Source organism: Hemiscyllium ocellatum, chromosome 3 (assembly GCF_020745735.1).
Source record: "Hemiscyllium ocellatum isolate sHemOce1 chromosome 3, sHemOce1.pat.X.cur, whole genome shotgun sequence".
Classification (NCBI taxonomy): domain Eukaryota; kingdom Metazoa; phylum Chordata; class Chondrichthyes; order Orectolobiformes; family Hemiscylliidae; genus Hemiscyllium; species Hemiscyllium ocellatum.
The window spans coordinates 80,748,503-80,761,410 of record NC_083403.1 but is presented as its reverse complement, the minus strand read 5'-3'; the positions used below and the strand labels follow the sequence as shown (position 1 = coordinate 80,761,410).

The window sequence follows — 12,908 nt, the reverse complement described above, 5'->3', positions numbered from 1 at the left end:
CCCTAGCCAGTTTTCCCTTAATTATTGGGGATCCATGCTGTATCACCCAAACCTTGAATAAGGACAGTTCAGTTAAAATTAACTAGTTGAGGATGGTTTCATTATCAAATTGCAATTCCCTGCACCAGACAATTAAATATGCAGGACAATCCACTTGAAAGAAAACATGATGGATTATATCATAGGAAAAATATTAAATATAACCAAAAATGTCATTCAAAAGGCAGAACAGATTACTGACCAAGCACAGCAAACTAACTGATAGCATGTAGTTACTGCACTCCTTCACAATGTAATACAGGTCAAGAAATGATTAAATAATGTTAAGGTTGACTCAAAGTTTGTGAGAAGATTTGTAGCTCGGGTGCTCGTTGTTGTGGTTCTGTTCGCTAAGCTGGGAGTTTGTGTTTCATCCCCTGTCTAGGTGCTTGGGAGCCTCCTGTTAGGCGCTTCTGTGATATTTCCTCCTGCATCGATAGTGATTTGTATCTGCCGCTTCTGGTTGTCAGTTCCAGCTGTCCGCTGCAGTGGTCAGTATATTAGGTCCAGGTCGATGTGCTTATTGATTGAATCTGTGGATGGGTGCCATGCCTCTAGGAATTCCCTGGCTGTTCTCTGTTTGTCCCAGTTGAATTCATGTTGCTTATCATCTGCGTGTGTGGCTACTAAGGATAGCTGGTCGTGCCATTTCATGACTAGTTGGTGTTCATGGACTACAGGACAAACAGGAAGACAGCTAGTGTACAAAATCCCATGCAAGGACTGCACAAAACACTACATAGAACAAACAGGAAGACAGCTAACGATCCGCATCCATGAACACCAGCTAGCCATGAAACGGCACGACCAGCTATCCTTAGTAGCCACACACTCAGATGACAAGCAACATGAGTTCGACTGGGACAACGCTACTATTATAGGACAAGCCAAACAGAGAACAGCCAGGGAATTCCTAGAGGCATGGCACTCATCCGCAGATTCAATCAATAAGCACATCGACCTGGACCTAATATACCGACCACTGCAGCAGACAGCTGGAACTGACAACCGGAAGTGGCAGATTCAAACCACTACAAATGCAAGAGGAAAGACCACAGAAGCACTTCACATGAGGCTCCCAAGCACTGAGGATGTCACCTAGACAGTGGATGAAACGTCTTCAACACAAATTCCCAGCTCAGCGAACAGAACCACAACATTAAGGTTGACTGCTTCATTCTGTTTTCTATTATACACAAGGCCTAACATATCAGAGATTGATTTTGTTATAATCCTGTACAATGCTCACTGCTTTCTTTTGGAATAGGACATCACTACTTGGTGACTAAAGTGATGTTGCTGAAAGGGTGAAAGTCCAGAGAATTTATTGCATTATATCTCTCAGATTTGGGTGGAGAATCAAGATAGTTTTAGGTTCAAGTAGTCAGATATGACATCTCTGGCTCTGAATAGTCTTAGCAATTATGTCAAACAAATCAAATCAAAATAACTTGTACCTATTGTTATCGGGCAATAAACATCTTGTTCCTATGATTACTGCTCCCCCTTGTTAAGACTCATTAGTGGCTTCTCCATGGTCACTGAACTGAACAGGTCCTCTGCAATAACTTTTTTAAAAAATTATTTATTCATGGGATAGAAGAGTCACGATCTAGATCAAAGAACAGAAAGAGGATGGTGAAGAGGAGGAATGGAAAGGAGGTAAAGGAAGTTGGTTGGGAGCACTCCACCCCAATCACAACCTGCCAGAGATTAGTTCTGCAACATGCAACATGGTGAACAGCTGTAGGATCATCACATAAATCCCTCAAGATAAACAGCAGAAAAGTATCATCATTCAAAGCAGGATAAAAGACTTTCAGAAAATAATTTTTACCACAAAGGCAGCCCAGGCAGTCAGCAGTTGCAAGTGTTTCAAGAAACTTTAGAACTCGGAGAAAGAACTGCAGCACAAAAGCAATAATCCAAATAAAAACTTGCACCCCAGCGAGGAGGCACTGGAATCAGAACTGTTATGAAGGAGGCCAGTCGGTGCATCAAGTCTGTATCAGTTCTCTGACCATTTTGGCTTCATACCAATCTCTTATATTTTTTCCTGTAACCCTGCAAAGATGCATCCATCTCAATAATTGCGTAATGTTTAGCGAATGCCTTAATTGAACCTATTCCCACCACATTCCCAGGTAGTACATTATAGACCCTGAATCCACCCATTTTTCCATGTGACTATCATTTGGAATAGGATTAAGTGCTTCTTGAAATTTCCTCAACTAAGTTAGACTGACAGTTCTGTAATATCTGGACCAAACTTTACAAACCTTTCATTGAACTAGTGTTCCCTTTAACTAAAAATGACGCACTCCAACTTTTCCTTTCCGACCCTCTCTGAATATCTCTCAACCAGGCATATTGAACACCAGTCCAGCCCTTCTAGAGTTGGTTTTAAGACTCCATCACCTTCCTTCTCACTCTGAATCCATCTAACTTATTATTCTCTATTCTGGTGTTATCTGCTTGTCCCAATATTTTATGCACCCTCTCATTATTCCCCAACATTCCCCAGGCTCCCAAACCTCTGCTGAGTTAGTTTAAGTGTTCCCTATTTGCATAAGCAAAATGCTACTCAAGGATCTGATTTCTGACTCCGTCCAGATACCTGTTTGACTTATAGAGGACCCAGAGTCAGCCCCAGTATTTCGTAAGTTTGAAATTCTCCATCCTGCACCACATTTCCAACCACTCATTCATCAGATGCATCGTCCTATTTTGGTATTCATTTGCATGTGGTACTAGGAGTAATTTGGAGAGGACTACTATTGAAGCTCGGTTTGCTAATTTTTGACTTCGCTCTCAAACATGTGATTACACAACCACATGTTCTTCCGACTGACGCTACTGGATCCAATGGGGACCATGTCCTCTGGCTGCTCCACTTTCACTGATAAATCATACTGCAGCAATTCTGTCACATCATTAGGGACAGCATGATGGCTCAGTGGCTAGCAATGCTGCTTCACAGCACCAGGGTCCCAGATTCGATTGCAGCCTCAGGTGACTGTGTGGACTTTGCACATTCTCCCTGTGTCTGCGTGGGTTTCCTATGGGTGCTCCAGTTTCCTCCCACAGTCCAAAGATATGCAGATCAGGTGAATTGGCCACGCTAAATTGCCCATTGTGTTAGGTTTATTAGTCAGAGGGAAATGGGTCTGGGTGGGTTACTCTTCCGAGGGTTGGTGTGGACTGGATGGGCCAAAGGGCCTGTTTCCAGACTGTAGGGAATCTAATCTAACATAAGGGAGGAAAGCACACTCAACCTGGAATCATACTGAAAGCCACAAAAATGTCTGTTTCCAAAGTAAAGAACCCCAGTCACTATTTCCACTCTCCCCACAGCATCCCTACAGTTGGGCCACATGTGGTGCCATGGGCTCGAGTCATGCTCCATTCCTTCAAGGAATTACTGCTCTAATCAGTAACCAGAAACCTGGTGAGTGATCAGGATCTCTGGAGACTTCCGTATTATCCACAGAATGTGGGGCTAATGAGAAAGTGAAAAAAGGTTAGTCACAATTGAGCAGCTCCTCAGATCTCAAGGAGGATCTGCTTGGGGAGTCCCAATTGAAGGGTTGGCTGAAAAACAATTGTTTCAGAGCTTTGGGAAGAAATGTTAAACATCCCTTTAGGCAAGGCTCCAATCTGATAAAGACACGACATAAAGGAGGACCACTTATCATGTAGGAGTACCATGCCATAGTGAGCACATTGAGAGGCACAGCTATAGTAACTGAGTTAAAGCCTGTTAATGTTACTTACACTGCAGCGACAGAATTGGGAACTTTTTTTTTTAAATAGTAGGCAGCTATTCAAGACCCTTATGCCTGCCCTGCCATTCAAGCAGATCATGGCTTATCAGACTCAGGTTCAACTTCTCTTTTTTGAAGATCATGACACAACTCCTCAATATTTCCAAAATCTACCTACCTCCTCTTTAAATACTTTCAATGATCTCGCATCCACAACTCTGAGGTAGAGAATTCTAGTCATTCATTACCCTCTGGGAGGAGAAATTCCATCACATCTGTGTTAAAATTATTGTCCACTTATTTTATAACATACCAGAGTTCAAAATTCACTCACTGGTACAAACATCCCAATATCTATCCTGTCAGGCCCTCTCTAAAACTATTATATATCAATGAGATCATCCCTCGTTCTTCTATATCCTAATGAATAAATTTTAGCCATTCTTGATAAAATCGACTGCACCATCTGAGGAATCGGCCCAGCGAACCTCTTTTGAGCTCCCTCCAATGCCAGCACATTCTTTCCTAAATATGGGAATGAAAACTGCACACACAATACTTCAAGTTCATCCTCACTAACACACCGTACAGTGTAACAAGACATCCCTACTTAAAAACACCAATCCCCGAGCAAAAAAGACTAAACTTCAATTTGCCTTCTTCTTACTGACAGTTGTATGCTTTGAGTTTCATGCTCAAGAACACTCAGATCCGACTGCACTGTGTTTTATTTTAAGTAAATGTCTGCCTTTTGATTCTTCCTAAGTGCACGACCTCATACTTTCTTGCATTTAAACTCCAGTATATTTAAACTCAATATAAAGGAGCCACTCAGAAGCACAGGATATGTTTGTACATAAGATCTTTAAAATTACACCCCTGCAGGAGACTGTGTTTGTAACTTGCTGTCCCCCCTGTACATTACACTCTGCCTCTCCTCCAAGTCATTAATATAGGGAGTAAATAGTTGAGAATTCAGGAGCGATCCTTGTGAAGTTACATCTTTCCAACCTGAAAAGTACCTAATCATCTTTATTCTGTCTTGTGTGATTATCAATCTTCAATGCATGCTCATACTTTGTTCCCAATACGGAGAGCTTCAATCTTGTGCAACAACAATGCCTTTTAGAAATATAAACACACTTGGTCCATCTTGTTCTCCTTCATCATCTCAGTTTGTCACATACACAAAGAACTCTAGCAAACTAGTCAAACATGATTTCCTCTTCATAAAAATATGTTGAGTCTGTTTGATTGCATTTAAATTTTCCTAATTGCCCTGCTATTTCTTCCTTAATAATGAAGTCTTAACTTTTTCACAACAACAAATAACCTCCAGTCTCCTGTTCTGTTTCCCTTTGCTCTTAAACAGGGTTGCCCCATTAGCACTTTTCCAACCAGCTTGAACCCTCCCAGAATCCAATGAATTCTGGAATAATTCAACAAATGGCTCCACTATTTCTGCAGGCACTTGCTTTAAAATCTTTGGGTGCAGGACATCAGATCCTGGGACCTATCTGCTTCCAGACCCATTAAGTTTGACAAATACTTTGTCACTTATGACAGAGACTGTTGCAAGATCTTTCCTCCTATTAGTACCTTGGTTGCCTACTATTTTTAGAATATTTATAGTGCCCTCCACCCACAAAGATTGATGCAAAATATTGATTTAAATTGTCTCTCTGCTTTTGGTAATTCCCCGGTTGTATCCTCCAAGGATTCCACACTTACTTTAGTCACTCTCTTACGTGCCAATGAAAGTCATTGCTGTTTGTTTTATATTTCTTGCTAATTTACTTTCACAATTAGTTTTGTCTTTTTTTAGCTGGTTCCTCAAGAAACTCCCAATTCTCTGGCCCATCATTACTCTTGCTGCATTGTTTGCCTTAAGTTTTTGATTGGATACTCTCTTTGATTGTATCTGTTAACAATATGTGGTTACTCTTCATCAACTCCACCTTTTTGACTGGAATAAATTTTGCTGAGCACGATGAAATAAAAAATGTCTATTGCTGCTCATTGAGTGACTTTCTCCTTACTATATTCTCCCAGCCCACTTTAGACACTTGCTTCACGTCTCTGTAACCGTAGTTTATTTTTTCAAGTGAAAAGACTGGTTTAAGATCAGAATTGCTCTTCCTCATTCTGGATTTGAAATTTCATTATTTTGTCATTGCTATCTCCAGAGGAAAGACAGTATAGCAGTTTAACAGAATTTGAAGCTTAAAAACAAAACATTACGGCATAATAATAACCCAAAATTTCAGGTTTAGAAGGAAAGAATATTGTGAGGCTAAAAGAGTTTTGAAAGCTGCTTCAAAGCAAGAGAATTAAACAGCATTGAGATACTCGAGAGAATAAATCAGGACTAAGTCAATAATTTTAAATGAATGGTCTCCATCCTTGAACTCAGGCAGACTCTCAGTGCATCTAAAGCTTTAAATTGGAAACTGCTTTCGGAAGAAGAAACGTTGCATGTTGGTGTGCCATGTATCAACCTTACTGATTGCATTGCACAACTGTTGGGATCTGATCATTTTGATCATTACGATTAACTGTGGCTTTTCATCTACCTTCTTTATCTCAACTTGTTTCAAGAGACTTACTATGAAACTAAGTTACTTCCTCCAGAGGGTAGCTAACATTCACATTCAAAGCAAAACTAAAGTTTTTTGGGCCAATGCATAAAAATTTTCAAAAAATCCTTCATTATTGACATCAATTAGAAATAATCCCTGTTCTTAACATTAATAATATTCTGTGGTTAGTTATATGGAGTTCCCACGCCCTTTTGTAATTTCTATTGAGTTAGTCAAACATGTGATCCATCCAGCTGCCAAGGGAAAAGATGATGAAATATAACTAACTTGTGAAAATAAACTGGTTTAAAATAAAATTAATATTTTTATAGCACCTCTGAAGTAATGGAACTTCCCATAATGGTTTACAGGACTATTATTAAAAAATACAATCCCGAGGCAAACAAGGAGTAATTAGATCAGATGACAGAGGTAGACTTTAATTCAAGTGAGGTGGAAATGGATGGACAGCACTCCAGAGTTTGAAGCCTAGGTAACTGAAGGTTGGCCACCAATTATAACTGGAAAGGCAATAAGAGGCCAGATCAGAGGAATTATGGAATTGAAGATTAGAGATAAGGAAGGTCAAAACCTTGGTAAGTGGGATTGAAAATAAGGAAACAACTTGTAAGTAACTTGTTCTATTAGGGTTTCTGAAATATACCTTTATTTTTATTTTCTGGTTCATGTTTCACAGCCTCAGCATTACTGGTTGGAGTTACTTGCTGTAAAAGTACATAAAATAGCATGGAATTAGTGAACATATAAAGGTAAAGCATCTAATAATTGCATTCTACCAAGTGTTCCGAGAGTCTCTCAAAGATCACACACCACATGAAGCAATTCTTGCTGACTCTAAATGTTGTTTTAGAATTTGTCAAATAGAATCATTTTGATTTTATTTACTGATTGACTGACCTCCTCTGTTACCACACAAGAACAACATTTAATCAGTTTCTAAACGTGTCATGTCAGCAACTGAACAGATTCAACTCTGTCTGCTTATGAAGTGACAGAGAACTTCTGCCCAATAAAGCAAGACAGACTTGCCGAGATATAGTACTGCTCATGTCAACTATACAGCCAGTCACGTACTTCTGAATGGCAGTCAATGTTGCAATGTGAGAACTGGGACAGCCAATTCATGTACAGCAAACAGTCATGAACAGCAATGACCAGCAAATTCCTTCTTTTCTTTAGAGATTGTAATTGAACGATAAATACCAGTCAGGTTTCCTGGGATAACTCTGCTGATTAGGATCTTGATTCAAAAGATGATACCTCTGATCATGTCACGTTGTCAGCACTGCACTGGATGGTCTGTGCAGATCTTTGTGCTCAAACCCTGAAGTGAGACTTGAACTAAGAAGCCAGAGACTCAAGAGTGCTACCAGCAATCAGTACCAATCAAGACACTTGGAGCTACTTGGGACCTGTTAATACTCCAGAACAGAGTAAATAGGAAGAGGAATAGATCATTTGTCCTTCAAGCCTACTCCCTCATCCAATACAATCATGACTGATTCGCCACTTTGTTGCAACTGTGCATATCCCACTTGTCAAAAAGGCAGCACTTGTTGGAAATATAGCCTTAAATCTATTGCAGAGTAGTCTTTGAACTATTGAGTAAAAAATGAGGTCTGCAGATGCTGGAGATCACAGCTGCAAATGTGTTGCTGGTCAAAGCACAGCAGGCCAGGCAGCATCTCAGGAATAGAGAATTCGACGTTTCGAGCATAAGCCCTTCATCAGGAATCTCTTGCTTCTCTCAACAGATACTGATACTGCCATGTCTGCTGAGTCTCTCCAGTGTTTTCTCTTTACATTTCAGACTTACAGCATCCACAGCATTTTACCTTTATTCACCAGTAATCTTGGTCACTATGGTAGGTTCATTGACAGTGATTTCTCTACTATCAGCCTAATCATCATGCAGTTCTGCACAAGCAGGATATCACCATAAAGGTGAAAGCCATGGGATACAGGCAACAAATAAAAAATATTTGTGGTCCCATTAATATTGTTTCTTTCCTATTGGGAGTACTTGCACAAGAGGTTAGAGACAGCATAGGGGTTTGGCAATCACAGGAAATCCCCAGGCAGACCTCCCAGCTGTATTTCCATTCCTCCATCTATTTGGCTCATGAAATGTAAGCACCATACATAATGAGGCAGTCATACATAACCCTGCACACCTCCATATGACGACAACACTTGGCAACGAACAGAAGGAAATATTTACTTCCTTACAATATTTAAGCTCCCAGAATGTCTCCAAGTTTTGCACACTACTTAACAAGAATAACCACTGCTACAGTGTATGTAAACGTGGCAGCAAATTTGGAAGCAAACAGCAGGGTGACGAATATCAATTTGCATTTGTAGAGTGCCTCATACATTGTAAAGCATCCCAAAGTGAATCCATGGGCTAATTTTCTGAAGCAGAAAACTACAAGTAATCAGAAGCTTAGTGCAAAAGACAAGTTTCATGGAGAAGAGGCGGCAAGGTTGGGTAGATAAATTTCAGCCACAGATTCTGTAAGGCACTGGCATGAATACTGAGCTGAAGAGCTCATGGCCCATCTGAGGGATACTTCGACTGAAAGAGAGGAGCTGAATGACAACACCTGGGAATTTAGTTCAAAACAGCCATGGCCCATGTTGATGCCATTGAAATGGTCAGAACTAGGAAAGAGCTGTGCAGTACGAGAAATTTGGTGATAACTGAAAAACAAAGTATCTCAAAAAGATAATAATCTCTCATTTTCCACTTGAGCCATGTGCATATTGGCATAAGGTGAATAGGTTTAGAGAGATGAATGTTTGATTCAAAAACTAGGTTGGAAAAGCATGTTCTGCTTCATTGAACATCAGTCCAGTCGTGGGGAAACTAGAATGTCAAGGAATTGAATGTGGCGTCTGAATGTTGTAGATTCTTCGTCGTTAATTTTTCCAAGTAGGGTCAGTGTACACCTAAAACATGCCTGGTGTAGGGTTCTTGTGAGCTGAGTAACTAGGGAACAAGGGGGCAAGGTTCAAGAATGGGTAAATCAAATCAAGGCGGGGAACCAAAATATTAATGTGAAAAATGAAGGTCCTGAATGGCAACAAGGGACAGAGAAAGAAAAGGAAACAAGAATATACCAATAGTCAAGATTAAAAGCTAAAAGGATCATTTTTTAAAAAAGTCTTAAGTAAATATTCAGGCTCAACTAAATGAATTGACAGCACATAACGAAGTGAAAATTATAGACCCAACATGTGAAACAGAGGTTTGGCTGCAGAATGAGGAGAACTAGATTCTAAAAACTAAGGAGCATGTAAAATTCAAGTAGAATAGAAACCCATCAAAAGGCCAAATGTAGCACTTCTCAAAGAAGGCAGTGGTGGAATATCTGGACATAACCTTGGATCAGGAGGTAAAATCAATTTGGATGAAAAGGTGTAATAGTCAGAAAGAGTCATCACTTGGGGAATGACCTCCAGGCCTCAAACAGTAACGACAAGGTAGGGCAATGTATACACAAATAAATATTGGGTGCTCACGGTGAAGGGACAGTAGTAAATTGTGGGCGATTTCAACCTACATATAAACTGGAAAAAAAATCAGAGTGGCAACGGTAGCCTGAATGAGGAGTTTGTAGACTCTTTCAAGATAATTTCTTGGAGCAGCACATTCTTAAACCAGACAGAATGATTTAAACTTCATGAGACTTAGCATTGTGCAATGTGACAGAATTAAAATTGACCTCAGAGTAAAAGCTACTCTATGGAGCAGCAAACATAACACAATGGTATCTTCCATCCAATTTGAAAGGGGGAGGATTGGGTTTAAGACATTTATTTTAAACTTAAATAAACAGCATCAGGGGACATGAAAACTGAGTTAGTTTAAGTGAATTGGGATATTACTTGAGGAGATGCAGAGAAGTCGTGGCAGACATCTAAAGAGATATTTCAGAATATTAGAAAAATGATAATCTTACTGGAAAGAAAAATTTCAAGATGCAGTCCAATAATTCATGTTAAGAAGTTAAGGAGAACAGAAAATAAATGTTGAAATACAAAGAATGGCAGAGAATATCTCAAAATGAATTCTAGCTCTTAAGCTCTAATTTAAGAAAAGGTTGCAAGAGAGTTGCTGTGAGTAGAATGCTGATCCGCGAAAGAATGTGGCTAATGAGGTAGTAGATCAGTTGGTGTTAATTTTCCTAAATTCTTTTAGATCTGGAAAGATTCCACCATCCTGGAATAAGAATCACTATTCAAGAAGTGAAGAAAGCAGCAAAGAAACAATACCTTAGCTTGATGTCAATCACAGAGAAAGTTTTAGAATTAATCAGTCTTTCAGGTGGTCATAACTGGTTACTCAGAATAACTCAAGGTAATCACAGGGTCAGAGTCATACAGCCTAGAAACAGACTCTTGAGTCCAAACAGTCCATGCTGTCCATAATCCCAAACTAAACTAGTCCCACCTGCCTGCATTTGGCCCACATGCCTCCAGACATTTCTTATTCATATATTTACCTAAATGTCTTTTAAATGTTGCAATTGTACACACATCCATCACTTCCTCTGGAAGTTCATTCCACACAGGAACGACTGTGTAAAATATTCTAAGGAATGTGCTGAAACTTCAGAAAGCAGTTGATGAGGTACTACATCTAAGATTATAGGGCACAGTTGGAGCTCATGGTCTAGAATTAATACACCAACCAGGATAGAGGATTGGTTGGTTGGCAGGAAACAGAATATGTACAAATTGGTCCAATTCAGGTCACCAGGGTATGATGAGTAGTATAACATGTCTCTAGCGTGCTAACATTTTTTTCAAAAAATCAATGACTTTGATGAGGCAAACATGACATGGTGATGACATTTGCAAATTACACAAATGTAGGTAGGAAAGCATGTTGGGAAGATCATGTGACAAGGATGCAGACGGTTTTGGATAGATTAAATGAGTGAACAGATATCTGGCATGTGGAGTGTAATGCAGGAAAATGTGAAGCTTCTCACTCAGCAGGAAGACTCAAAACACCAATGTATTTTTAAAATGGAGAGTAACACAGAACTGTGAGGTGCAGAGCAATGTTGGTGCTCTAATACAAAGGTCTCAAAATGTTAGTGTGCAGATACATACAGCAAATTATGTTTCAGTCTGCTCCTTTAAGGAAGAATGCATTGGAGATGGCTTACTAGTAAGCTATACAAGCAGAAAGTGCTGGAAAAGCTCTACATCTGGCAGCATCTGTGGACAGAGCAACTGAGTTTACATTTTGAGTCCAATTTGTCTCTTCAGAACTCTGTCCATAGATGCAACCAGACCTGTTGAGTTGACCCACCACATACCATTTTTATTTTCAGATTTTAGTATTTTGCTTTAATTTGACTAAGCTGACACCTGGAATGAGCAGACTGTCTTAATAGTATAGGTTGGACAGGCTGGGCTATTTTCACTCAAATTCAGAAGGGTGAGCGTTGACTTGATTCAGGTTTATAAAATCCGAAATGGTCTTGACACATTCTTTGAGAGTGTGTCTAAAGGGAGTGGAAGCAGGATTGTTGATATGTTTAAACTTTTGAAATGTTTAGATTCTTGTTCACAAAGAATATCAAAGGTTGTCAGGGTTTGAATGGCCTATTTTGACTCATAATTCACATGTTTGTAAGGGTAGGACAGGATTTTAGGTGCACGGTTTTCATTGTATTGTTGGGATGGAAGATCAATTCACCTGTTCTGTACTGCTAATTAACAAATAAATGTTGGTTACAACTCAGTATTTAACGCCTCATGTCAACTTTCACCAAAAGGTCACCCATTTATTAAAAGACATTGCAAACCTTGTCTTTTGGAAGGGAGCTTCTGACCATACCATACTCCTACCAGCCAAATAACAAACTTAAACCCTCAAATAAAGTTCCATTATACAATCAGAGAGATGAAGAGTGCATCTTTAAACCAAGCTGACATGCATTTATGCCACTCGACTACCGTCTTGCCAAATCTAGTGACAAGCTCATCATCAGGAGTTAAATTAATTAATAGATCACCCAAAAGGAAGTTTCTATTAACTTGAGTATCAGTTAAGTCCTTGGATGTCTGAGCATCTCTTATTTTAAGCAACACTTGATACTTCATGTCAGACAAATCAATTATTGTGGACAATACTTCTCCAGTAATACTCAGCCTACCTTGTCTGATTTTTTATCCTCCAAATCAGAATTGGATAACCTTGATTTGAGTTTTACAGATCCTTCTTTAAATATGTCTCCAAATCCCACACCACGGATTTTCTTGGGTTGGGCAGTTGTTCCAGCTCCTGGACTCTCATTCACTGGGAGTTCAGTTGGTGATGTCGGTGATGCAGGTCCTAGTCCAATTAAATCCTTGACTGGCACATCTGTTAGAGCAAACAAAATGTGCTCAATTGTATAAAACAGTATAATCCATCCACCTTTAGTACAACAGAAACAGAAATTAACTGTGTCAGCTAACCAATTTTAAACCGATGTAGATGCAT

The 12,908-nt window shown here is 39.5% G+C and overlaps 1 protein-coding gene across 1 annotated transcript in view; it reads right to left on the bottom strand.

Moving 5' to 3' along the window:
• cd2ap (CD2-associated protein) overlaps positions 1 to 12,908 on the bottom strand; it is a 243,817-nt gene that overhangs the window by 70,589 nt on the left and 160,320 nt on the right. The window contains exons 7-8 of the mRNA XM_060851280.1: positions 12,580 to 12,788; positions 7,047 to 7,107 (exon numbers count right to left, since the gene is read on the bottom strand). Coding sequence (XP_060707263.1) covers positions 7,047 to 7,107; positions 12,580 to 12,788 — 270 coding nt within the window. The remainder of the gene's footprint in view (positions 1 to 7,046; positions 7,108 to 12,579; positions 12,789 to 12,908) is intronic.